Here is a 27759-nt window from a genome sequence, read left to right on the forward strand (position 1 = left end):
TTTTTCTCAACCGTCGCTGCTCGGCAGGCAAAGGGTCAAGGGGCACACTCTGCAAAGGTTGTGCATGCACGTCGTTTAGTTGCACGACACTTTATATGTGTTTTATTTTCTCACTCTGACAGGTTATGTGACAGGGCAGGTCACACATATGTGGTCAGAGAGCTTGGTTCCAAGCAGTTGTGGCAGTGCTGCAACTTATCATCAGTGATCAGTGGTCGTGTAGGAAGTCAACTTCCTGAGCAGAGGAAGCTGTGAGCTGCAGAGTGACTCTACATGCAGAGCTGTGACAAAGAGATAAAAGCAGGGTGACTTAGTAAGAAATGCTTCTTCTTTATTAGTTTTAATTATGTTTTATAATAAAGGCAAGATGATGTATTTCGCCCCACTTTTTTGGAATTCCTTCTTGACACATCGAACAAACGCCCATGAGAGTTTTATGGTAATTCGTTGAGCAGTATTTTTGCATAATCCTAATAATAATAATAATCCTAATACCTCTCTATCTGAGGTAATAAAGTCATCAGATAGTGACTCTCCCTGCTCATAGTGCTGACCTCTTTCTCTCAAATGGCGTGCGATAGGACACAGGAAGAAAAGGAGCTGCGTGATATTTGACTTCCTTACTGCCAGAGTTGTCAGGAGAGACACCAACATTAGCGAAAGACAACATCCTATACATCTCAAAACAATTATATTTGGTTTTTATTTTAATCTATAGGAATACATCCTAATGTTTTCCCAATGCTGTGGATGTAACCTTGAATTTAAAGTGACTTTATAGATTTGTTGTCGTAAATAAAACTCCTTCATATCTGTGTCTGCATCCACTTCCCCTTTTCCATCAAAAAGTGCCACAACAGCCAACAAGAGCTGAAGTTAAGGTTGTATTCTTCTGGTGTCTTTTTAAAACATGTTTTTAATGTATTGAATCAAAATAAAAAGCTGCCTGTGCATCCTGGAAGTGGTATCATATTGTCATTATAGCCCACATTCAATGGAAAGGGTTAGTATTGTGACCCCACCTACTTTGAGTTCCTCTAACCTCAACTTTTAACTAGCCCTTTCACCATTTCTGCAGAGGCAGTAGAAGAAATAGTCGCCTCTCTCACTTCCACATACATTCATGTGAGCAAACCATCGCACTTTATGCATTTTTAAGACAGGATAACACAATGGCCTGGATATTTGCTGCGGCAGTATTCATTTCAGGTAAGACAATTTGCAGGTTTTTCTCTTAAATATTCTTAAAAACAAATATATAATAAAATACACCATCCTTACAGAAGGACAAAACGATTTTCTATATATTTGTGAGGCAGTAAAAATTAAATCTATTTTGTTAAGTGACATTTAAAGCGTTTTGACCATTTAGATTCATTGTGTTTGTTTAACAGCATCTATCGTTCAAATGACCTGCGTGCATGTGCTACATGAATTGATTAGGTCGGCAAGAATTTGGAAAATAATCACAGGAACATATGAGAAGAGGCTAAACGATCGACAAACTCACCCAGATATTATCTATATCTGCTCGTCCTGTGCAGAGAGGAGACTCCGTACATTGTTCACACCTGATTCCTCAATCTTTAGAGGCAGACATCCTGAATTAAAATGGTTTTTTACATTTAAACTGACCATAAAAGAAGCTGGCTGCAGAAAAGCTATTAAAGCTATTAAAAGTCATCATAATGTGCGTTTACTAAATGACTTATGAAACATTCTACTATTCCATCATACCACATCTATTTTGTGCTCTGTGATCCAGTGTAAGTTAGTATAAAGCCGGTTATATTAATTGGCTAAAAATACAACCAAGAGTGTCAGAAGAAATGAAAAGTGAAACACAGCAGAACCTCAGGTTTTTACTTTTATGTAAGATTAATGTGAATATACACATGATGTTCAAAATGTACAAGATACCAAAATATCGTTAAAGTCACAGACATCAGACCCTGGAGGTTCAACGTCATCTGTTCTCCTGCTGTTCACCATGAGAACATCATTTGTCAGACGGATAAAGAGTTTGTATCATGTTGACCATTTTTGGAGAATCGCAAAAAGGAAAAAGAAGAGAGACTTGCGCAACAAACAAATCCCTCAATGTACAAAAATAGCACGTATAGAAGGAAGTTGTGCTTGTTTCCATGATGAAAAAGCTGTTTCTGCTTTTAAAAATTACTCAGAAGTTCACAAAGAGGTAGTATCTGTCTCACGAATGTTCTTCAATTAATTATTGTTTTGACCCACTATATCTACCTGCAAGTTCTTACAAACATCGGTCACAGATGTGAACAGTAAGAAAAAAAACACAAAGTCAGTTTAATTTAATGAAGAACCTTCACTGCAGATAAACCAGGTGGGATGAACACAGTTTTCTAACTTCACTCTGCAGCAAAGACTGTTTATAAAACTCAACGTCCAGCTCACAAAAGATAAAACAGTGAGGTATTGTGTAGGGCCTGCTTGAGGAAGTCCTTTCTTAATTTTACTTTACACATCTATTATTCCCAATATGAAAAGATGGGATAAAATATAAAGATTTAAGAGCATTTTCTCATCTCCGGGTCTGTCTGGCACTGCACTAGTAGGTCCAGAGTTTGAAATGCTCTGCTTTGGTGCCCCCTAGTGGTGTTATCCAAACAGACAACGTGGTAAACCTCATTTCACTCCACTGTAAATCAAACACAAACTGAATACTACACATGGAGTCTATAGATTTTCCTAGAGACAAAAATTCTGGTGAGTTTTACAGTTGTTATAACACTTCAGCAAGTATGATTCTGATCTTAGCATTTCTTGTTTCTTAGTGTTGAATACGGCTCAATGTTTCAATATCGACCCTGTTGCTTGGAAGACCTGGACCAACGGTGCCGCAGGGTTTGGCTACCAGGTTGTGCAAAGACAGTCAGAGTAAGTCAGTCTCACGTCTCACAGCTGCAATAACATATGGCATTTCTTGATAGAAGAAAACAGCTGCACGGCGCAGACGATACTGCTTCTGTTCCATATTTCTCTGGGTTTTATTTCCTCAGCGTACTCATCAGCGCTCCCCTTGAAGAGTATTCACCATCGAGAAGGGGGAAAATATACAAGTGCACTGAAACCTGCACAAGTCTGCCATTTGCAGGTAGGCGGCTGTTAACGTCTCCAGAGAAAGACCAGAAAAACTGATATTGTGACACCAAGCATTCGTATCATATGAGCTTCGTAACACAAGTGTTCAATGTTTTCTATGCAGCGCCAGAATTTGCAGTCAACATGTCCCTTGGTTTGACAATGACGAATGACCCCATCACACAAAACACTATGGTGAGTTGTTAAACTTCACAGATTTCCAGAACATAGTTAAAATCAATATAGAGATCGATCAAAAGTCCAATTAAACATTTGATATGTTCACTTCTTATCACTTTCTTATTGCCTTGCAGCTTGAAAAACGGTTGTTTTAAGGAGCGACTACAGAATCAAATAGTCCGCTAATTCAATCAGGATGTTTTGATCTCGTCTCTTTTCAGGCGTGTGGTCCAACCATCCCAAAGGATTGCAAAAGTATCACCATGTACAGCGGCGCATGCTTCCAGATCGACCAGTTTAATCGGTTTGGATCCGCAGTGCCGCCGTCCTCTCCAGGTGAGTTTGTGAACATTTACCATGATACACTTTTGGTAAACTTTTCCTCCTGAACATATATTATTGGTCACAAATGTTTTCTTGCTTTTTATTAGATTGTTTTTTATCTTATTTGAAATGAGAGCAGTTTAAGTCAATTAGTCTCAGTTTGCTTAGATGTTAGAACTGATGTTCAGAGGAGTGGACTAGATGTCTGCAGTGTAGCTCATAAACCCTGCCTCCTCCATGTTAACAGACAGGACAAAGGACACATCAAATAGATTTTTGTCAAAGATGTGCTATGTGGATTTTAACGAATGATTCAATTCTGGCCAGTGTCTTTGACAGAGTGCAGAACCGAAGCAGATATTGCTTTTCTCTTGGATGGTTCAGGCAGCGTCCACAATCGAGATTTTCAAACAATGAAGACATTTGTGAAAACGCTGGTACGCCCGTTTGTGGGAAAAGATACACAGGTATGTTCCCAGGACGATGTTCCCACTGCCACTTAAACTATTGCAGACACTCAGAGAATTCACTGAAAGATCAAATTCTACAGTTTGTCACTGCCTCCATGACTGTAAGTTAAAATGTGTATTCTTCTTCTTCTTCTTCTTCTTCTGCTTCTTCTTCTTCTTCTTCTTCTTCTTCTTCTTCTTCTTCTTCTTCTTCTTCTTCTTCTTCTTCTTCTTCTTCTTCTTCTTCTTCTCTCTTTGCAGTTTGCTGTTGTCCAGTTCTCTTATGATGTCACTGTTGAATCGAACTTTCGTGACTTTTTCTCATCTGGACGATGGGAGTCGAAAATCGATGGAATAACACAAAAAGGCAGCACAACTAATACAGCTGGTGCCATCCGATATGTGGTGTAAGTGCTGATGTGATCCTGATGTGATAATGTATATGATGGTGGTCTAATTTTTGACACAGGAGCAGTTAACACACTCTTGAGGGTGTAGTTTGTGGTGTTGTGTGTGTAGTTTGTCTCCCATACAGTGGACGAGACAAACCCCAAAGTGAGCTAGACGTAAAAATAGGGCTGGACAATATGACCCAAAGTGAAACCAAACTTTCCACGTCAATATCGATAATTATCACAATAAATGTCACATTGAGAGTAAAAGCAGTTTTTCGCTCCTTAGAGAGGGTTGTGGTTTTAAACAAACTTGATAAGCAACAAAACATTTTACAACGTATGTGTTAAACCTCCTCACTGTGCACAATGTATAAGCAATAAAGTGACTGAACATTAGTTATATTGCTATTGGTTATATTCTTGGATAACTGGTAAAGCCAAAATATGGGAAACTAAGTCAGTTGCATAATGAGCATATTTTCAAACATAAATAAAATGCAGATCTCGAGAGATGAAATTGTTAGGTTATGTTATTGATCAAAGATTTGGACAAAAGTGTATTTAGATGATATTGTTTTTGTCTTGGCAGCCAAAATGTTTTCACATCAGCAGGAGGTTCCAGACCAAACGTGAAGAAGATCCTGATCGTCATTACTGATGGAGAATCTTCTGACAGCCAAAACTTGCCATATGCAATACGCTTAGCTGAGAATGCAAAGATTGTTCGATTTGCTATTGGGGTAAGTTCAGTTAACATCAATGAGCAAAATGTGTTTAACAGAAAAAACCTTGTTTTAGTTTTTTACCATACATCCAGACATACAGTTACATGATACTACCCTGTGAATTGTAAGTGAAATTTCATAAATAAGAAGTTTACAATCCTTCACCACATCCCATCAACACCATCTCTTCTCATGCTGCTTTCAGAATTGATTCTGAAAAAAGTTTATTGGTTTAAAAATCCCTTAAACCTATTTATGTGAATATCAATTTTTTTTTACATAAATACATTACTTTTTAACTCTGGTTTCGTGATGAGTGCAGGTGGATAAACTATCCACGAAAGCATAAAAAAATTCAGCTAAACTTGAACAGCATTAAAACTATTTTCTCAACATGCCTCTAGGTGGGGAATGCGTTCTCTTCCCCAAGGGCCAAACAGGAACTGGACCTCATTGCATCTTCGCTCTCGACAGATCACGTGTTTCGAGTAGAGAGCTTTGACGCACTTGCTGCAATAACGAAGAATTTGCAGGACAAAATCTTCTCTATTGAGGGTACGGATGTAAACTTACAGCTTAAAATCTAATTAACAGTCTCAGTTGACAAATATTAGCGTTGATGTTGTCTATTGGGCTCCTTTCATGATGCACATCCAGTTCTTATGTTATGTTTTCCAACACCGAAATAATAAGTATATTATAATATAGCGGGCATGTAACTGTGGGATTCAGCTCAGTACTAATTTCTTTTGCTGTTTCAGGATCTCAGTCCAGTGGAGAGACACTGAAAATGGAAATGGCTCAGGAGGGATTCAGTGTGGCTTATGTGCCAAAGGTAATAATAATCAAAGACACACAGAGATCAGCAACAGGGGGGTCCATGGAAGTACTGCAGGGGAGACGTAAAATTTTAGACAATTTTTTTAATTTTTTTATTGATTTTCCAACCAATTTCCCCCCAAAAAATGTAAATGTCCTTAAATACACATTAACATGCATCCAACATATTGTGAGGCTGATATGACCCTCTGCCTGACAACTTCCATTCGTCCAGGGTTAGATAAGTTGTGTGCTACCCATCAGGGTCCGACATCTCACTTATGTGAGAGTATGTGTGCCATGCACAGATGGCCTGAGGATTCACTGTCTCTTCTACATGTATGTTAAAAATAAAAGGCAGTGACATGACCACCCTGTACCTTGCACATGTTTAAATTAAAAACATGAATATATGAAACTGTGTAATATTTAAATAGTTTAGTATTGAATGCACAATAACAGGGTAGCTATGTTTATACATGGCACTAGGCCCAATTCAATATAAAACACACTTTTTTACAATATATATGGTATGGGGTCCTTGCTCCGTCTCTCCACCAGCTTGGGGGTCCTTGGCCTGAAAAACGTTGAAGACCCCTGCTATAATGCAGTTAACTTTCGCTTTTATGTGCTGATTGTGGTTTTCTGAATTACAGGGAATTCAAATGGGAACTGTTGGCGCTAACCAGTGGAAAGGAGGCTACATGGAATACACATTATCAGGCCAGAAGCTGAGTTCATATGAACCTTTGTTCATGGAACAAGACAGTTACCTGGGTAAGAATTTGACAGTAATAACAAACTAATACACACGTGATTAGTACTTTTCTACTGTAACCCTCCCTCCCACGCTAACGACTCGAATTGAGCAAAGGAAGGTAAAAAGGCAAATGAAGAACAAGGAGTCAGAAAGTACTGTACATGCAAGGGTCATGTGAGTAAAACATGTTCACATGTCAAACATGAAGCTCAAAAAAATCACCAAAGTTATATTTAAAGGTAAATTAGAAACCCTTCATAGAAAAGAAAAACACTACACTCACTACTAAAGTTAATCAGTTGTTATAAATGACTCTTTTGTCAAGTGTAGCTAAAGCTTTGGATGTTTTGATTTGATTTGCTTTGACTTTTAAATTTCAGGTTACTCCATGACTATCGCAAGAACCAGAGAAGGCCAATTGACAATTGTTGGCGCTCCGAGATATAAACACAGAGGACTTGTGATGGCAGTTCGTGGACAGATCAATCAAAAGATTGATCCCTTTCCATGGCAGGTGCGTGGTTTCTGATCAGATATATAGACGATCAACGTGTACATAGATCTGGATTAAATAGTCGTTTTCTTCTTGCTTCTTAAACAGTTTCAGACTGGTGAATATTTTGGGGCAGAGGTTCGAGCCATGGATGTGAACGCTGACGGATACACTGACCTAATCCTCATATCTGCCCCGATGTACAAGGAAGCTGATAGAGAGGGAAGAGTGTACGTTTGCGGTTTAGCTCGTTCGGTAAGTGACTATTTCTTCTAGTGCCATTAAATAAAAAAAAAATTCTTAACATCCAGGAAAACGTTGACTCTCCTCCATATATTTTGAACAGAGGGTCGAATGTCACTTCGAATCTCCGCTAGTGCTGAGAGGGGTTGAGTCCGACCAGGCGAGGTTTGGCTCTTCTCTCGCTGTGCTGCCTGATCTCAACGCAGATAACCTCAGGGAGGTGGCAGTCGGTGCACCTCTGGAGAATGGTGGTCAAGGCAGCATCTACATATTCCACGGCGAAGGAGGAAGCAGAGTCAGTTCGACTTACTCACAGGTGAGTAGACTCAAAAAAAAGAGTCAATGTCCTGCTAGGGTGAAAAATCATAAAAACATATTCATATGTCAGGGTTTGACATGATCCAATACAAGAGTTTTTTCCACCATAAAGCTGCAGAATATGGATACAGCCAGGGTTTGTTATGTCACAAACCTAAGAAAGTCAACTTGTGATTGGGACCAAGCAGCTGAAAAAGGCTCCTCACCTGCAGGTGGTGCTGTGAGGGTTGGGATATACGGGGCCTGGGCCATAAGGTGTAGAGTTAAGTTGTTTCAAGGCTGTGAGGGGAATTTTTTCATGTCAAACCTTTTGAATATGTTATTATGAAGAACTAAGAAGAGTTTAAGGGGAATTTAGTGGGACTGTAACAAATTCAGTATGTCAGGCCTTATTCTTTCAGATAGATTAACATGTTTTATCTCAAATACTGAAATTCCACAGAGAATTGCTGCCTCTGAAGTCCGGCAACGACTTAGATTCTTCGGTATGTCAATCAGTGACTCGTCTTTTGACCGCAGTGGCGACAGTCTGCCTGACTTAGCAGTGGGGTCAAAGGGCACAGTTGTCTTACTCAGGTTTGTACAAGATTCTACAGTCTGCTATTATTACAGTTCTTGTTAACATACTACTTTTGCTTTTGATTTGATGCTATGAAAACGTGGTGGTCCTCATTTTTTCCTGCCCTATCCATTTCCAGGTCAAAGCCTGTGGTAATGGTAGAGGCTACGATGTCGTTCAACCCAAACCAGATCCCTACAAAAAACCCAATCTGCGAGAACCCACTGGGGAACACAGCTCAAATCTGCTTTACCATGACCAAACTTTCTACAGTTTCCACAGGTTACTCATTCCTCTCACATTTCTTGAACCACAGAGCCACTGTCTATCAGTTCAAATACATTTCCGTGTACATGAGTAACATGTTGATTTAACCGTCATTCATTTCAGCTCGAGCAAAGATCAATTATACTTTAACACTGGATGCCACCCGGAAGGTCCCAAACAACAGAGCTTACATCACCGACAAACAACGAGAGACGACCGGGTCAATTGAAGTTGACTTACAAAGGCCAAAATGCTTCCAAGTGAAATTCCTTATTAAGGTGAGTTGTTGGCATCAGATTATATCACAACCCAAAGAGGTTTCCGTCTGAAAAACAAAAACAAACAAACTCACTGAGTTCAAACTAACAGTATTTCCCAACTGTGCCCTCCTCTCGCAGGCTTGTCCTCAGGATGCTCTCAATGTACTTAGAAATGAGCTCAGATTCACCTTTGACGGTATTCCCTCTAAAACAAACCTTAAACCAAGTCTTGCCCAGCAGGCTCAAAACACCACCTATCATTCTGTAAGTGACCTTTAAACAAACTTGCAATAAATGTTGATTTAACTGAACAGAGTGAGTAAGTGAACAGCTTTAATTTTAAACTTTTATGAATTCTTGTCATTGTCATTGTTTTTCTTCATGCTCTCTACCACAGTTGAAATTTGAGATCAACTGTGGCACTGACAACAAGTGTGTAGATAACCTGAAAGTGGATTTCAACTTCAACAGGTGAGAACCAAAAGTGAAGCCCAACCTAAGGGTGTGGGCAAGGTTACATTTCTCTTCTCTGCAAGAACACGTCTGGCATAGTAGACTGTGAGCATCTAGCTGAGGGGGTCGCTAGCTGCTAGCACAAAAGGAGACAATTAGATTTATTGTTTTCCATGCCTTCACCTTCTCTTTTCTCTGTCAGCTCCTCAGAGTTGAAGGTGGGCATTGATGAACTGTTGGACGTCACCGTATCAGTGGAGAACCGAGAAGAAGACTCCTACAACAGCTACGTGAAACTTACGTACCCAGCTGGGCTCTCCTACAGGAGGTTCACAGGTTTGCAGGTAAGGGCTCATTTGTTTAACGGCCAATGCCGACATACTTCCAATGCGTTGTTTACGTTGGTGTGGTTGTTAAGCTGTACATCCACTAGATGGCAGCACCGAGTCAAGAGTTTCAAATCTCTCCTCACAAAGTTCCGCCATTGCTGAAATAGCTTCTTCATGTCCTGTCTGGTTTAAACGATTGGCTACAATGCCCCCTATGGTTACCGGTGGTACTGCTCCATTTAGTCTGTTTTATAAATATCCATAAACCTTCACAAAATGTGACCAAAAACAAAATAAAGATTAATTGAATGCATAATACGGACAAGGCTCAATTTTACTTATACATATCTAGCATTGAGCAAACATTTTCTGGAAATCATTAGCGTCTGGTCTGTTATAATGACTATCTGTATCGGTCTTGATTAACAACAAAACATCTTTACTGCGCTGTCTATTCTCAAAATTATGCCAAAATATCAAGATGGCAGCACCCGTACTTTTAGGTTCAGGATGTTTTAAGCTCATTCACAGGAGGAAGTGGAGACACATTGCTGATTTACAGACACAGTCTCACACAGCAATATTGTTGTTTCATTGATTGCCTTTTAATGAAGGGAAGAATCGAGTGCAACTCCATGGACAGTGAAGATGGCTTATCGCGAGGATTGACAACCTGCACTATTAACAACCCCATTTTCAAGAGCAACACTAAGGTTTGTGTTATTTGTAAACAGGCATCTCTTCCCATTGCTGCAGTAAAACGCTGAGACAATCTCACGCCTCTTTCATTAAAGGCTTTGTTCACCGTCTCCTATGGGATCGAAAGCAACAGACGATTTGACAGGAAGATTTTTATCTCTGCAAATGCTTCCAGGTACTGTGCGTGTCAATAATGTTTATAAGTCATATTACATTACTAATACATATTTCGCAGAGTTAATTTCATTTCTGTCTTTTAGTGAGAATCAGGCACATTCCACTTCAAGTGAACTTTACCAAATGAAATCGTTGGACGTGAAGTACAGCATTTTGGTCACATTTGAAAGGTTTGGGTTTTTTTTCCCTGCGTTAGACAAAGAAATCACATTAAAATATTAATATTTTCAAAGCTTACAGTCTATAACCTGATATTAAAACATCTGTTTCAGCTCCATCAGCTACAACAACTTCACATCTGGAAAGAACAATTTGCTGAAACCTCACAAGCAGTCAATTGTGGTAAAGCATCTCCTCACGTGATCATATCCTTTCGCCGAGAACCAACTGTCCCCTTATCAAACCAAATTTAAATTGACTAGAGGTTTTAACTAGATCCGCACCAAATTGCACACGCTCATCAATATCAGCCCCCTAAACATGCCTGGTTTAGTTTCAAGATCAATGAAAATAAGGAAAATGTAGAAAATATAGCAATTTTTAAGATTAAAAAAAGTATACACATCAAAACGTTTCTTTCTCTTTTCTTGTGTAATCCTTCTAAACATCAAACCCTTATATAAAAACAGAATCATCTTGGATGAGTTTAATAACTTGTTCATCATCTTGGTCCTGATGCTTGCTCAGCCTCCTCAGATAGATCCTTTCCCTTTCTCCTCTTTTGACAGGTCACAAACAACATCAGGGCGCTGAACTTCACGGTGGTGATCAAGGTGCCAGTCAAGCTCGGCGATAAAGACATCTGGGTGGATTCGAGCAGTTTGCAGGTGACGTTACTGATCCATGAAAAGTCTCTCATGTCGCTGTTGCAGACTGAAGAGCCGGAGGGACATGAGAACCACATCTGGACATCTGTTAAACTGATGCAAACCTGTTCTGTTCCAGATTCCAGACTGCCTAAGAGACGCAGACGAAGAACGTACTATCAAAGACTTTGTTGCTAAGATAAAGGAGAATAATGTAGTGGTGAGTATACTATCTACAATGGGGGATTCAAGTACTTTTTCAGTATTACAACTTCTGTCGTCTCTTCCCTCCCACAGGACTGCTCTGTGGCCAGGTGCGGAGTGTTCAGGTGCAGTAGGTTCATGGGACAACTTGAGAGTAAAAAGTACAAAATCTCTACCAACATCAGTTCAGGATGGATAGAGCAGGTGACTGATGTGCATGTGTCGTATTGTAACAGGCATTTTGAAGTATTTTACAACTGGTGCTCATTCTAAAGTGGTAAAATTACAGTAATTTACCAAATAAATTGAAAGTCACCAAAGGCAGTGCTCATCACAAAGTCTTTCATTTTCTAAACAGATTGGACTCGACTCTGCCAAATTCCTCTTGACCAGCACGGCTACTCTGGAGTACGACACAAACCAGTACATCTTCTTTTCTACAGGGTCTAATAACAAGCCTCCGATTCACAAGGTGATTCCACATTCTATTTATTTTACTTGTCTTTCAAATAACCTTGATTTTGATCCACCTTCATGTCTTTTCATGTCTCAGATTGAAGCCGAGGTTGAAGTCTATCCACAACCAGATTTCACCAAAGAAATCGTCGGGGGATTGTTGGGAGGGTTAGCTCTGCTGGCTTTACTCACTGCTGGTCTGTATAAGGTGAGACTCTCAAAATAAAAACATTATTTTAGTTTATTATACAGCCTTAGGGAGTCAATGAACGGTGTTCCACCCCCAATAAAAGTAAATGAACACTATCCTTTCATTTTTTAACTATTCAGCAGTTATTCTCTTCTTTCCTTTCATGTATGAAGCACCTTTAATGCAGGATCGGAGTGTTTTAATGTCACCTTCTTTCTTTTCTTCTCTCAGGCTGGATTTTTCAAGAGTAAATACAAAGAAATGATGAATGAGGCAGAAGCAGCAGCAGAACCAGGGGCGGATGAAGCTTCAGCCATGCCAGAACAATAAACATAATTGGCACATATACCACTGCTAAGCCCCAACAGTCCTCTTACATGCTATCAAACCGCAACAATTTGTTTATTATTCCTGAAAATTATCTGTGTTCCTTTGTGTTTTGTAGGTGGAAGTGAAAAAAACAAAATGCACTTGGATCGGCTGGCTTCTGCTTATCATCAAAACTGCTGCAATGAAATATGCTTAGGAGCAGCTTCTCTTGCTAAACTGAATTGCTTTGTTTTCGGAACGAACTAGAAAAAGATTTGTTTTATACTTCATTCCTATTTATTTCAAGACTTGATACGACTTTTAAAATGTGATCAAAGAAAATAGACAAGGTTTGATGGAACAGAGAATAAACACTGTACCTCATTCAGATGGATTAACACATTTTGAAAGAATTTGCATTTTGCAGTACAATTTGTCTACAGATTTCTTACAGTAAAATACCTTCTGTTAGATATATAAAGATTTGATTGGAAATGCCTCAGTGTGTTTTCTCTTTTGTTCGACCTGAGTATTGTAAGTGCGTTCATAGTATTGGACTATTTCACGCAGCTTCAACTAATACCACATCATTACAACAGGAACATGGAGGTAATAAGGACAGCAAAACTAAAGAACAAGGAAAAGGCTTTTTCTGCTGCATTTGCTGTTGGGGACGTTTCAGGAGATGGCAAATCACCAACTGTCTCCTTTAAGAATGACCCGAATCTTGAGGTTTTGGCAAATGACTGAATATCTGCCCGCACCGATTTATTCCCACTCATTGTGACAAAGGCCGCCTGGAACCAAGAGGAGTCTGATTTACAGAGCAGAGGGCTGCCCTGATCCCCCTGCAAAGAGAAAAAGAGAATTCAACATCAGTCAGGTCCTGATCTGTAAACCTTCTTCCCTGATGAGGAAAGCAATTCGATTTCAGAAACTCAGGTGGATGGGAAACTTCGATTTTTACCTCTTGAAGTTCAACGGCATAAGTGCAAATGTTGTACGAATCAGAAACGCTCCCACAGTTTACCACTTGACTTTCAAGGTCTCGCAGACTTGAGCCAGCTTTGTCAGCAGCTTAAAACACAAGAATACAGTTTTTGTGAATTATCAGTCTATATCTTACACATCATGAAGCCTGACTCAGGTCAACTTACAACTTAAAATCCAATTAAAACCAGGCCCTATTCAGACCCGGTGTTAACATCCATTCTGAGAGGACTGATCACAAGTGCTTTAGCATTCGTGCTGTGGCTTTTGTACTCATACTATTGCATTCATGCTTTCTGTCAATGCACTTGTGTGAAGCGTCTCGACAAAACACACATTTGTCATCACACAGCAAAAATAATGAGCCCCCATGCATACAAGACCACCTCCCAACGTGGTTTGCCTGATCAGATGATATCATGACGCATTCGGGTGGGTGCTGACCACTTGTGATTGGATCACTCAGGATGGATGTTAATACCAAGTCTGAGCAGGGTAACATAGCTTGTAGGATCCTCACCTCCATTCTTACTGCCCATCCCCCAGCCTGGCAGCCAGCATTGACTACCAACGGGAAAGGATCTGTCATTGTTGCTATCCAGACACACAGGCTGGATATAATCTATGTAGCTGACGGGTTGCTCGAGCTGTAGTACAGCAATGTTAAAGACTGTACATTTACTCAGGATAATCTTGCCAATAATAATAATTAGAACAATGCTCGGCAGGCAAAGGGTCAAGGGGCACACTCTGCAAAGGTTGTACCTGCACGTCATTTGGTTTCACGGCACTTTATATCTGTGATATTTTCTCACTCTGGTTATGTGACAGCGCAAGTCAAACATGTGTCTTGCGCTGTCTTTTAAGAAGATGTTGTATGTGGTCAGAGAGCTTGGTTCCAAACACTCGTGGCAGGGCCGCAAGTTATCATCAGTGATCAGTGGTTGTGAAGGAAGTCCACTTCCTTGTCCACTCTGCAGCTGTGAGCTGCAGAGTGGTTCTACATGCAGAGCTCTGATAAAAAGATAAAAGCAGGGTGACTTAGTAATGAATCCTTCTACTTTATTTATTTTAAATATGTTTTTTAATAAAGGCAAGATGATGTATTTCTCCTCCCATTTTTTTTATTCCTTCTTGACACATCGAAAAACCGCCCATCTGAGTTTTATGGTAATCCGTTGAGCAGTATTGTTGTATAATCCTAACAGACATATAAACATACCTCTCTATCTGAGGTAATAAAGTCAACAGATAGTGACTCTCCCTGCTCATAGTGCTGACCTCTTTCTCTCAAATGGCGTGCGATGGGACAGAGGTAGAAAAGGAGCTGCATGATATTTGACTTCCTTACTGCCAGAGTTGTCAGGAGAGACACCAATATTAGCGAAATACAACATCCAAAACAATTCTATTTGGTTTTTATTTTAATCTATAGGAATAAATCCTAATGTTTTCCCACTGCTGTGGATGTATCCTTGAATTTGAAGTGACTTTATAGATTTGTTGTCGTAAATAAAACTCCTTCATATCTGTGTCTGCATCCACTTCCCCTTTTCCATCAAAAAGTGCCACAACAGCCAACAAGAGCTGAAGTTAAGGTTGTATTCTTCTGGTGTCTTTTTAAAACATGTTCTTAATGTATTGAATCTAAATAAAAAGCTGCCTGTGCATCCTGGAAGTGGTGTCATATTGTCATTATAGCCCACATTCAATGGAAAGGGTTAGTATTGTGACCCCACCTACTTTGAGTTCCTCTAACCTCAACTTTTAACTAGCCCTTTCACCATTTCTGCATAGGCAGTAGAAGAAATAGTCGCCTCTCTCACTTCCACATACATTCATGTGAGCAAACCATCGCACTTTATGCATTTTTAAGACAGGATAACACAATGGCCTGGATATTTGCTGCTGCAGTATTCATTTCAGGTAAGAAAATTTGCAGGTTTTTCTCTTAAATATTCTTAAAAAAAAATAAAATAATAAAATTCACCATCCTTACAGAAGGACTAAACGATTCTCTATATATTTGTGAGGCAGTAAAAATTAAATCTATTTTGTTAAGTGACATTTAAAGCGTTTTGACCATTTAGATTCATTGTGTTTGTTTAACAGCATCTATCGTTCAAATGACCTGCGTGCATGTGCTACATGAATTGATTAGGTCGGCAAGAATCTGGAAAATAATCACAGGAACATATGAGAAGAGGCTAAACGATCGACAAACCCACCCAGATATTATCTATATCTGCTCGTCCTGTGCAGAGAGGAGACTCCGTACATTGTTCACACCTGATTCCTCAATCTTTAGAGGCAGACATCCTGAATTAAAATGTTTTTTTACATTTAAACTGACCATAAAAGAAGCTGGCTGCAGAAAAGCTATTAAAGCTATTAAAAGTCATCATAATGTGCGTTTACTAAATGACTTATGAAACATTCTACTCATCCATCATACCACATCTATTTTGTGCTCTGTGATCCAGTGTAAGTTAGTATAAAGCCGGTTATATTAATTGGCTAAAAATACAACCAAGAGTGTCAGAAGAAATGAAAAGTGAAACACAGCAGAACCTCAGGTTTTTACTTTTATGTAAGATTAATGTGAATATACACATGATGTTCAAAATGTACAAGATACCAAAATATCGTTAAAGTCACAGACATCAGACCCTGGAGGTTCAACGTCATCTGTTCTCCTGCTGTTCACCATGAGAACATCATTTGTCAGACGGATAAAGAGTTTGTATCATGTTGACCATTTTTGGAGAATCGCAAAAAGGAAAAAGAAGAGAGACTTGCGCAACAAACAAATCCCTTGATGTACAAAAATAGCACGTATAGAAGGAAGTTGTGCTTGTTTGCATGATGAAAAAGCTGTTTCTGCTTTTACAAATTACTCAGAAGTTGACAAAGAGGTAGTAGCTGTCTCACGAATGTTCTTCAATTAATTATTGTTTTGACCCACTATATCTACCTGCAAGTTCTTACAAACATCGGTCACAGATGTGAACAGTAAGAAAAAAAACACAAAGTCAGTTTCATTTAATGAAGAATATTCACTGCAGATAAACCAGGTGGGATGAACACAGTTTTCTAACTTCACTCTGCAGCAAAGACTGTTTATAAAACTCAACGTCCAGCTCACAAAAGATAAAACTGTGAGGTATTGTGTAGGGCCTGCTTGAGAGAGTCCTTTCTTAAATTTACTTTACACATCTATTATTCCCAATATGAAAAGATGGGACAAAATATAAAGATTTAAGAGCATTTTCTCATCTCCGGGTCTGTCTGGCACTGCCCCAGTAGGTCCAGAGTTTGTAATGCTCTGCTTTGGTGCCCCCTAGTGGTGTTATCCAAACAGACAACGTGGTAAACCTCAGTTCACACCACTGTAAACCAAAAACAAACTGAATACCACACATGGAGTCTATAGATTTTCCTAGAGACAAAAATTCTGATGAGTTTTACAGTTGTTATAACACTTCAGCAAGTATGATTCTGATCTTAGCATTTCTTGTTTCTTAGTGTTGAATACGGCTCAATGTTTCAATATCGACCCTGTTGCTTGGAAGACCTGGACCAACGGTGCCGCAGGGTTTGGCTACCAGGTTGTGCAAAGACAATCAGAGTAAGTCAGTCTCACGTCTCACAGCTGCAATAACATATGGCATTTCTTGATAGAAGAAAACAGCTGCACGGCGCAGACGATACTGCTTCTGTTCCATATTTCTCTGGGTTTTATTTCCTCAGCGTGCTCATCAGCGCTCCCCTTGAACAGTATTCACCATCGAGAAGGGGGAAAATATACAAGTGCACTGAAACCTGCACAAGTCTGCCATTTGCAGGTAGGCGGCTGTTAACGTCTCCAGAGAAAGACCAGAAAAACAGTTATTGTGACAACAAGCATTCGTATCATATGAGCTTCGTATCACAAGTGTTCAATGTTTTCTATGCAGCGCCAGTATTTGCAGTCAACATGTCCCTTGGTTTGACAATGACGAATGACCCCATCACACAAAACACTATGGTGAGTTGTTAAACTTCACAGATTTCCAGAACATAGTTAAAATCAATATAGAGATCGATCAAAAGTCCAATTAAACATTTGATATGTTCACTTCTTATCACATTCTTATTGCCTTGCAGCTTGAAAAACTGTTGTTTTAAGGAGCGACTACAGAATCAAATAGTCCGCTAATTCAATCAGGATGATTTGATCTCGTCTCTTTTCAGGTGTGTGGCCCAACCATCCCAAAGGATTGCAAAAGTATCACCATGTACAGCGGCGCATGCTTCCAGATCGACCAGTTTAATCGGTTTGGATCCGCGGTGCCGCCGTCCTCTCCAGGTGAGTTTGTGAACATTTACCATGATACACTTTTGGTAAACTTTTCCTCCTGAACATTTATTAATGGTCACAAATGTTTTCTTGCTTTTTATTAGATTCTTTTTTATCTTTTTTGAAATGAGAGCAGTTTAAGTCAATTAGTCTCAGTTTGCTTAGATGTTAGAACTGATGTTCAGAGGAGTGGACTAGATGTCTGCAGTGTAGCTCATAAACCCTGCCTCCTCCATGTTAACAGACAGGACAAAGGACACATCAAATAGATTTTTGTCAAAGATGTGCTATGTGGATTTTAACGAATGATTCAATTCTGGCCCGTGTCTTTGACAGAGTGCAGAACCGAAGCAGATATTGCTTTTCTCTTGGATGGTTCAGGCAGCGTCCACAATCGAGATTTTCAAACAATGAAGACATTTGTGAAAACGCTGGTACGCCCGTTTGTGGGAAAAGATACACAGGTATGTTCCCAGGACGATGTTCCCACTGCCACTTAAACTATTGCAGACACTCAGAGAATTCACTGAAAGATCAAATTCTACAGTTTGTCACTGCCTCCATGACTGTAGGTTAAAATTTGTATTCTTCTTCTTCTTCTTCTTCTTCTTCTTCTTCTTCTTCTTCTTCTTCTTCTTCTTCTTCTTCTTCTTCTTCTTCTTCTTTCTTTGCAGTTTGCTGTTGTCCAGTTCTCTCATGTTGTCACTGTTGAATCGAACTTTCGTGACTTTTTCTCATCTGGACGATGGGAGTCGAAAGTCGATGGAATAAGTCAAAAAGGTGGAGGAACTTATACAGCTGGTGCCATCCGATACGTCGTGTAAGTGCTGATGTGATCCTGATGTGATAATGTAAATGATGGTGGTCTAATTTTTGACACAGTAGAAGTTAACACACTTTTGAGGAGTAAGTTTGTGGTGTTGTGTATGTAGTTTGTCTCCCATACAGTGGACGAGACAAACCCTAGAAGTGAGCTAGACGTAAAAATAGGGCTGGACAATATGACCAAAAGTTAAACCAAACTTTCCACGTCAATATCGATAATTATCACAATATATGTCACATCATAAATTCTTTTGAGAGTAAAAGCAGTTTTTTGCTTCTTAGAGAGGGTTGTGGTTTTAAACAAACTTGATAAGCAACAAAACATTTTACAACGTATGTGTTAAACCTCCTCACTGTGCACAATGTACAAGCAATAAAGTGACTGAACATTAGTTATATTGCTATTGGTTATATTCTTGGATAACTGGTAAAGCCAAAATATGGGAAACTAAGTCAGTTGCATAATGAGCATATTTTCAAACATAAATAAAATGCAGATCTCGAGAGATGAAATTGTTAGGTTATGTTATTGATCAAAGATTTGGACAAAAGTGTATTTAGATGATATTGTTTTTGTCTTGGCAGCCAAAATGTTTTCACATCAGCAGGAGGTTCCAGACCAAACGTGAAGAAGATCCTGATCGTCATTACTGATGGAGAATCTTCTGACAGCCAAAACTTGCCATATGCAATACGCTTAGCTGAGAATGCAAAGATTGTTCGATTTGCTATTGGGGTAAGTTCAGTTAACATCAATGAGCAAAATGTGTTTAACAGAAAAAACCTTGTTTTAGTTTTTTACCATACATCCAGACATACAGTTACATGATACTACCCTGTGAATTGTAAGTGAAATTTCATAAAAAGGAAGTTTACAATCCTTCACCACATCCCATCAACACCATCTCTTCTCATGCTGCTTTCAGAATTGATTCTGAAAAAAGTTTATTGGTTTAAAAATCCCTTAAACCTATTTATGTGAATATCAATTTTTTTTTACATAAATACATTACTTTTTAACTCTGGTTTCGTGATGAGTGCAGGTGGATAAACTATCCACGAAAGCGTAAAAAAATTCAGCTAAACTTGAACAGCATTAAAACTATTTTCTCAACATGCCTCTAGGTGGGGAATGCGTTCTCTTCCCCAAGGGCCAAACAGGAACTGGACCTCATTGCATCTTCGCTCTCGACAGATCACGTGTTTCGAGTAGAGAGCTTTGACGCACTTGCTGCAATAACGAAGAATTTGCAGGACAAAATCTTCTCTATTGAGGGTACGGATGTAAACTTACAGCTTAAAATCTAATTAACAGTCTCAGTTGACAAATATTAGCGTTGATGTTGTCTATTGGGCTCCTTTCATGATGCACATCCAGTTCTTATGTTATGTTTTCCAACACCGAAATAATAACTATATTATAATATAGCGGGCATGTAACTGTGGGATTCAGCTCAGTACTAATTTCTTTTGCTGTTTCAGGATCTCAGTCCAGTGGAGAGACACTGAAAATGGAAATGGCTCAGGAGGGATTCAGTGTGGCTTATGTGCCAAAGGTAATAATAATCAAAGACACGCAGAGATCAGCAACAGGGGGGTCCATGGAAGTACTGCAGGGGAGACGTAAAATTTGAGACAATTTTTTAAATTTTTTTATTGATTTTCCAACCAATTTCCCCCCAAAAAATGTAAATGTCCTTAAATACACATTAACATGCATCCAACATATTGTGAGGCTGATATGACCCTCTGCCTGACAACTTCCATTCATCCAGGGTTAGATAAGTTGTGTGCTACCCATCAGGGTCCGACATCTCACTTATGTGAGAGTATGTGTGCCATCCACAGATGGCTTGAGGATTCAATGTCTCTTCTACATGTATGTTAAAAATAAAAGGCAGTGACATGACCACCCTGTACCTTGCACATGTTTAAATTAAAAACATGAATATATGAAACTGTGTAATATTTAAATAGTTTAGTATTGAATGCACAATAACAGGGTAGCTATGTTTATACATGGCACTAGGCCCAATTCAATATAAAACACACTTTTTTACAATATATATGGTATGGGGTCCTTGCTCCGTCTCTCCACCAGCTTGGGGGTCCTTGGCCTGAAAAACGTTGAAGACCCCTGCTATAATGCATTTAACTTTCGCTTTTATGTGCTGATTGTGGTTTTCTGAATTACAGGGAATTCAAATGGGAACTGTTGGCGCTAACCAGTGGAAAGGAGGCTACATGGAATACACATTATCAGGCCAGAAGCTGAGTTCATATGAACCTTTGTTCATGGAACAAGACAGTTACCTGGGTAAGAATTTGACAGTAATAACAAACTAATACACACGGGATTAGTACTATTCTACTGTAACCCTCCCTCCCACGCTAACGACTCGAATTGAACAAAGGAAGGTAAAAAGGCAAATGAAGAACAGGGAGTCAGAAAGTACTGTACATGCAAGAGTCATGTGAGTAAAACATGTTCACATGTCAAACATGAAGCTCAAAAAAATCACCAAAGTTATATTTAAAGGTAAATTAGAAACCCTTCATAGAAAAGAAAAACACTACACTCACTACTAAAGTTAATCAGTTGTTATAAATGACTCTTTTGTCATGTGTAGCTAAACCTTTGGATGTTTTGATTTGATTTGCTTTGACTTTTAAATTTCAGGTTACTCCATGACTATCGCAAGAACCAGAGAAGGCCAATTGACAATTGTTGGCGCTCCGAGATATAAACACAGAGGACTTGTGATGGCAGTTCATGGACAGATCAATCAAAAGATTGATCCCTTTCCATGGCAGGTGCGTGGTTTCTGATCAGATATATAGACGATCAACGTGTACATAGATCTGGATTAAATAGTCTTGTTTTCTTCTTGCTTCTTAAACAGTTTCAGACTGGTGAATATTTTGGGGCAGAGGTTCGAGCCATGGATGTGAACGCTGACGGATATACTGACCTAATCCTCATATCTGCCCCGATGTACAAGGAAGCTGATAGAGAGGGAAGAGTGTACGTTTGCGGTTTAGCTCGTTCGGTAAGTGACTATTTCTTCTAGTGCCATTAAATAAAAAAAAATGTCTTAACATCCAGGAAAACGTTGACTCTACTCCATATATTTTGAACAGAGTGTCGAATGTCACTTCGAATCTCCGCTAGTGCTGAGAGGGGTTGAGTCCGACCAGGCGAGGTTTGGCTCTTCTCTCGCTGTGCTGCCTGATCTCAACGCAGATAACCTCAGGGAGGTGGCAGTCGGTGCACCTCTGGAGAATGGTGGTCAAGGCAGCATCTACATATTCCACGGCGAAGGAGGAAGAAGAGTCAGTTCGACATACTCACAGGTGAGTAGACAAAAAAAAAAAAATCAATGTCCCGCTAGGGTGAAAATCATAAAAACATATTCATATGTCAGGGTTTGACATGATCCAATACAAGAGTTTTTTCCACCATAAAGCTGCAGAATATGGATACAGCCAGGGTTTGTGATGTCACAAACCTAAGAAAGTCAACTTGTGATTGGGACCAAGCAGCTGAAAAAGGCTCCTCACCTGCAGGTGGTGCTGTGAGGGTTGGGATATACGGGGCCTGGGCCATAAGGTGTAGAGTTGTTTCAAGGCTGTGAGGGGAATTTTTTCATGTCAAACCTTTTGAATATGTTATTATGAAGAACTAAGAAGAGTTTAAGGGGAATTTAGTGGGACTGTAACAAATTCAGTATGTCAGGCCTTATTCTTTCAGATAGATTAACATGTTTTATCTCAAATACTTAAATTCCACAGAGAATTGCTGCCTCTGAAGTCCGGCAACAACTTAGATTCTTCGGTATGTCAATCAGTGACTCGTCTTTTGACCGCAGTGGCGACAGTCTGCCTGACTTAGCAGTGGGGTCAAAGGGCACAGTTGTCTTACTCAGGTTTGTACAAGATTCTACAGTCTGCTATTATTACAGTTCTTGTTAACATACTACTTTTGCTTTTGATTTGATGCTATGAAAACGTGGTGGTCCTCATTTTTTCCTGCTCTATCCATTTCCAGGTCAAAGCCTGTGGTAATGGTAGAGGCTACGATGTCGTTCAACCCAAACCAGATCCCTACAAAAAACCAAGTCTGCAAGAACCCACTGGAGAACACAGCTCAAATCTGCTTTACCATGACCAAACTTTCTACAGTTTCCACAGGTTACTCATTCCTCTCACTTTTCTTGAACCACAGAGCCACTGTCTATCAGTTCAAATACATTTCCGTGTACATGAGTAACATGTTGATTTAACCGTCATTCATTCCAGCTCGAGCAAAGATCAATTATACTTTAACACTGGATGCCACCCGCAAGGTCCCAAACAACAGAGCTTACATCACCGACAAACAACGAGAGAAGACCGGGTCAATTGAAGTTGACTTACAAAGGCCAAACTGCTTCCAAGTGGAATTCTTTATTAAGGTGAGTTGTTGGCATCAGATTATATCACAACCCAAAGAGGTTTCCGTCTGAAAAACAAAAACAAACAAACTCACTGAGTTCAAACTAACAGTATTTCCCAACTGTGCCCTCCTCTCGCAGGCTTGTCCTCAGGATGCTCTCAATGTACTTAGAAATGAGCTCAGATTCACCTTTGACGGTATTCCCTCTGTTACAAACCTTAAACCAAGTCTTGCCCAGCAGGCTCAAACCACCACCTATCATTCTGTAAGTGACCTTTAAACAAACTTGCAATAAATGTTGATTTAATTGAACAGAGTGAGTAAGTGAACAGCTTTAATTTTAAACTTTTATGAATTCTTGTCATTGTTATTGTTTTTCTTCATGCTCTCTTCCACAGTTGAAATTCGAGATCAACTGTGGCACTGACAACAAGTGTGTAGATAACCTGAAAGTGGATTTCAACTTCAACAGGTGAGAACCAAAAGTGAAGCCCAACCTAAGGGTGTGGGCAAGGTTACATTTCTCTTCTCTGCAAGAACACGTCTGGCATAGTAGACTGTGAGCATCTAGCTGAGGGGGTCGCTAGCTGCTAGCACAAAAGGAGACAATTCGATTTATTGTTTTCCATGCCTTCACCTTCTCATTTCTCTGTCAGCTCCTCAGAGTTGAAGGTGGGCATTGATGAACTGTTGGACGTCACCGTATCAGTGGAGAACCGAGAAGAAGACTCCTACAACAGCTACGTGAAACTTAAGTACCCAGCTGGGCTCTCCTACAGGAGGTTCACAGGTTTGCAGGTAAGGGCTCATTTGTTTAACGGCCACTGCCGACATACTTCCAATGCGTTGTTTACGTTGGTGTGGTTGTTAAGCTGTACATCCACTAGATGGCAGCACCGAGTCAAGAGTTTCAAATCTCTCCTCACAAAGTTCCGCCATTGCTGAAATGTCTTCTTCATGTCCTGTCTGGTTTAAACGATTGGCTACGTTGCCCCCTATAGTTACCGGTGGTACTGCTCCATTTTGTCTGTTTTATAAATATCCATAAACCTTACAAAATGTGCACAAAAACAAAATAAAGATTCATTGAATGCATAATACGGACAAGGCTCAATTTTACTTATACATATCTAGCATTGAGCAAACATTTTCTGGAAATCATTAGCGTCTGGTCTGTTATAATGACTATGTGTATCGGTCTTGATTAACAACAAAACATCTTTACTGCGCAGACTGACTATTCTCAAAATTGTGCCAAGATATCAAGATGGCAGCACCCTTACTTTTAGGTTCAGGATGTTTTAAGCTCATTCACAGGAGGAAGTGGAGACACATTGCTGATTTAAAGATACAGTCTACCGCTCACACAGCAATAACGTTGTTTTATTGATTGCCTTTTAATGAAGGGAAGAATCGAGTGCAACTCCTTGGACAGTGAAGATGGCTTATCGCGAGGATTGACAACCTGCACTATTAACAACCCCATTTTCAAGAGCAACACTAAGGTTTGTGTTATTTGTAAACAGGCATCTCTTCCCATTGCTGCAGCAAAACGCTGAGACCATCTCACGCCTCTTTCATTAAAGGCTTTGTTCACAGTCTCCTATGGGATCGAAAGCAACAGACGATTTGACAGGAAGATTTTTATCTCTGCAAATGCTTCCAGGTACTGTGCCTGTCAATAATGTTTATAAGTCATATTACATTACTAATACATATTTCGCAGAGTTAATTTCATTTCTGTCTTTTAGTGAGAATCAGGAACATTCCACTTCAAGTGAACTTTACCAAATGAAATCGTTGGACGTGAAGTACAGCATTTTGGTCACATTTGAAAGGTTTGGTGTTTTTTTCCCTGCGTTAGACAAAGAAATCACATTAAAATATTAATATTTTCAAAGCTTACAGTCTATAACCTGATATTAAAACATCTGTTTCAGCTCCATCAGCTACAACAACTTCACATCTGGAAAGAACAATTTGCTGAAACCTCACAAGCAGTCAATTGTGGTAAAGTATCTCCTCACGTGATCATATCCTTTTGCCGAGAACCAACTGTCCCCTTATCAAACCAAATTTAAATTGACTAGAGATTTTAACTAGATCCGCACCAAATTGCACACGCTCATCAATATCAGCCCCCTAAACATGCCTGGTTTAGTTTCAAGATCAATGAAAAAAAGGAAAATGTAGAAAATATAGCAATTTTTAAGATTAAAAAAAGTATACACATCAAAACGTTTCTTTCTCTTTTCTTGTGTAATCCTTCTAAACATCAAACCCTGATAAAAACAGAATCATCTTGGATGAGTTTAATAACTTGTTCATCATCTTGGTCCTGATGCTTGCTCAGCCTCCTCAGATAGATCCTTTCCCTTTCTCCTCTTCTGACAGGTCACAAACAACATCAGAGCGCTGAACTTCACGGTGGTGATCAAGGTGCCAGTCAAGCTCGGTGATAAAGACATCTGGGTGGATTCGAGCAGTTTGCAGGTGACGTTACTGATCCATGAAAAGTCTCTCATGTCACTGTTGCAGCCTGAAGAGCTGGAGGGACATGAGAACCACATCTGGTCGTCTGTTAAACTGAAGCAAACCTGTTCTGTTCCAGATTCCAGACTGCCAAAGAGACGCAGACGAAGAACGTACTATCAAAGACTTTGTTGCTAAGATAAAGGAGAATAATGTAGTGGTGAGTATACTATCTACAATGGGGGATTCAAGTACTTTTTCAGTATTACAACTTCTGTCGTCTCTTCCCTCCCACAGGACTGCTCTGTGGCCAGGTGCGGAGTGTTCAGGTGCAGTAGGTTCATGGGACAACTTGAGAGTAAAAAGTACAAAATCTCTACCAACATCAGTTCAGGATGGATAGAGCAGGTGACTGATGTGCATGTGTCGTATTGTAACAGGCATTTTGAAGTATTTTACAACTGGTGCTCATTCTAAAGTGGTAAAATTACAGTAATTTACCAAATAAATTGAAAGTCACCAAAGGCAGTGCTCATCACAAAGTCTTTCATTTTCTAAACAGATTGGACTCGACTCGGCAAAATTCCTCTTGACCAGCACGGCTACTCTGGAGTACGACACAAACCAGTACATCTTCTTTTCTACAGGGTCTAATAACAAGCCTCCGATTCATAAGGTGATTCCACATTCTATTTATTTTACTTGTCTTTCAAATAACCTTGATTTTGATCCACCTTCATGTCGTTTCATGTCTCAGATTGAGGCCGAGGTTGAAGTCTATCCACAACCAGATTTCACCAAAGAAATCGTCGGGGGATCGTTGGGAGGGTTAGCTCTGCTGGCTTTACTCACTGCTGGTCTGTATAAGGTGAGACTCTCAAAATAAAAACATTATTTTAGTTTATTATACAGCCTTAGGGAGTCAATGAACGGTGTTCCACCCCCAATAAAAGTAAATGAACACTATCCTTTCATTTTTTAACTATTCAGCATTTATTCTCTTCTTTCCTTTCATGTATGAAGCACCTTTAATGCAGGATCGGAGTGTTTTAATGTCACCTTCTTTCTTTTCTTCTCTCAGGCTGGATTTTTCAAGAGTAAATACAAAGAAATGATGAATGAGGCAGAAGCAGCAGCAGAACCAGGGGCGGATGAAGCTTCAGCCATGCCAGAACAATAAACATAATTGGCACATATACCACTGCTAAGCACCAACAGTCCTCTTACATGCTATCAAACCGCAACAATTTGTTTATTATTCCTGAAAATTATCTGTGTTCCTTTGTGTTTTGTAGGTGGAAGTGAAAAAAACAAAATGCACTTGGATCGGCTGGCTTCTGCTTATCATCAAAACTGCTGCAATGAAATATGCTTAGGAGCAGCTTCTCTTGCTAAACTGAATTGCTTTGTTTTCGGAACGAACTAGAAAAAGATTTGTTTTATACTTCATTCCTATTTATTTCAAGACTTGATACGACTTTTAAAATGTGATCAAAGAAAATAGACAAGGTTTGATGGAACAGAGAATAAACACTGTACCTCATTCAGATGGATTAACACATTTTGAAAGAATTTGAATTTTGCAGTACAATTTGTTTACAGATTTCTTACAGTAAAATACCTTCTGTTAGATATATAAAGATTTGATTGGAAATGCCTCAGTGTGTTTTCTCTTTTGTTCGACCTGAGTATTGTAAGTGCGTTCATAGTATTGGACTATTTCACCTAGCTTCAACTAATACCATATCATTACAACAGGAACATGGAGGTAATAAGGACAGCAAAACTAAAGAACAAGGAAAAGGCTTTTTCTGCTGCATTTGCTGTTGGGGACGTTTCAGGAGATGGCAAATCACCAACTGTCTCCTTTAAGAATGACCCGAATCTTGAGGTTTTGGCAAATGACTGAATATCTGCCCGCACCGATTTATTCCCACTCAGTGTGACAAAGGCCGCCTGGAACCAAGAGGAGTCTGATTTACAGAGCAGAGGGCTGCCCTGTTCCCCCTGCAAAGAGAAAAAGAGAATTCAACATCAGTCAGGTCCTGATCTGTAAACCTTCTTCCCTGATGAGGAAAGCAATTCGATTTCAGAAACTCAGGTGAAAGGGAAACTTCGATTTTTACCTCTTGAAGTTCAATGGCATAAGTGCAAATGTTGTCCGAATCA

General features: G+C 39.5%; 2 protein-coding genes across 4 annotated transcripts; both read left to right on the top strand.

Moving 5' to 3' along the window:
- Positions 1-1049: 1049 nt before the first annotated feature.
- LOC128426284 (integrin alpha-M) lies at positions 1050-13024 on the top strand. 2 transcript variants are annotated; one of them, XM_053413098.1, is made up of 30 exons: positions 1050-1209; positions 2808-2910; positions 3033-3127; positions 3239-3309; positions 3516-3630; positions 3946-4085; positions 4329-4474; positions 5052-5202; positions 5592-5742; positions 5949-6022; positions 6663-6783; positions 7147-7280; positions 7368-7514; positions 7606-7818; positions 8263-8396; positions 8519-8661; positions 8770-8924; positions 9045-9170; positions 9304-9377; positions 9562-9703; positions 10303-10401; positions 10483-10562; positions 10648-10734; positions 10837-10906; positions 11293-11391; positions 11510-11590; positions 11668-11778; positions 11933-12046; positions 12128-12238; positions 12452-13024. In XM_053413098.1, the coding sequence occupies exons 1-30, from the start codon at positions 1173-1175 to the stop codon at positions 12548-12550; spliced, it is 3423 nt and encodes a 1140-aa protein (XP_053269073.1). In that variant the 5' UTR covers positions 1050-1172; the 3' UTR covers positions 12551-13024. The 2 variants fall into 2 exon arrangements, with proteins under 2 accessions (XP_053269073.1, XP_053269074.1); XM_053413099.1 differs by having other exon boundaries at positions 3958-4085.
- Positions 13025-15286: 2262 nt separating this feature from the next.
- LOC128426283 (integrin alpha-D) lies at positions 15287-27244 on the top strand. 2 transcript variants are annotated; one of them, XM_053413097.1, is made up of 30 exons: positions 15287-15445; positions 17045-17147; positions 17270-17364; positions 17476-17546; positions 17753-17867; positions 18195-18322; positions 18533-18678; positions 19269-19419; positions 19809-19959; positions 20166-20239; positions 20880-21000; positions 21364-21497; positions 21587-21733; positions 21825-22037; positions 22476-22609; positions 22732-22874; positions 22983-23137; positions 23258-23383; positions 23517-23590; positions 23775-23916; positions 24525-24623; positions 24705-24784; positions 24870-24956; positions 25059-25128; positions 25513-25611; positions 25730-25810; positions 25888-25998; positions 26153-26266; positions 26348-26458; positions 26672-27244. In XM_053413097.1, exons 1-30 carry the CDS (start codon positions 15409-15411, stop codon positions 26768-26770), a joined length of 3411 nt encoding a protein of 1136 aa, XP_053269072.1. In that variant the 5' UTR covers positions 15287-15408; the 3' UTR covers positions 26771-27244. The 2 variants fall into 2 exon arrangements, with proteins under 2 accessions (XP_053269072.1, XP_053269071.1); XM_053413096.1 differs by having other exon boundaries at positions 17753-17866; positions 18182-18322.
- The last annotated feature ends 515 nt before the right edge of the window (positions 27245-27759 follow it).

The sequence above is a fragment of the Pleuronectes platessa genome, chromosome 21 (assembly GCF_947347685.1).
Source record: "Pleuronectes platessa chromosome 21, fPlePla1.1, whole genome shotgun sequence".
Taxonomy (NCBI): Eukaryota; Metazoa; Chordata; class Actinopteri; order Pleuronectiformes; family Pleuronectidae; genus Pleuronectes; species Pleuronectes platessa.

What these genes read in the sequence shown, in the direction of transcription:
- LOC128426283 (XM_053413096.1), top strand. Translation starts at nt 15,409, where the DNA reads ATGGCCTGGATATTTGCTGCTGCAGTATTCATTTCAG. An exon ending in GGTGCCATCCGATACGTCGT is followed by an intron (nt 18,679 to 19,268) that starts GTAAGTGCTGAT and finishes TTGTCTTGGCAG; the next exon opens with CCAAAATGTTTTCACATCAG. An exon ending in GTGGATTTCAACTTCAACAG is followed by an intron (nt 23,591 to 23,774) that starts GTGAGAACCAAA and finishes TTTCTCTGTCAG; the next exon opens with CTCCTCAGAGTTGAAGGTGG.
- LOC128426284 (XM_053413098.1), top strand. Translation starts at nt 1,173, where the DNA reads ATGGCCTGGATATTTGCTGCGGCAGTATTCATTTCAG. An exon ending in GGTGCCATCCGATATGTGGT is followed by an intron (nt 4,475 to 5,051) that starts GTAAGTGCTGAT and finishes TTGTCTTGGCAG; the next exon opens with CCAAAATGTTTTCACATCAG. An exon ending in TTTTCAAGAGCAACACTAAG is followed by an intron (nt 10,402 to 10,482) that starts GTTTGTGTTATT and finishes CTTTCATTAAAG; the next exon opens with GCTTTGTTCACCGTCTCCTA.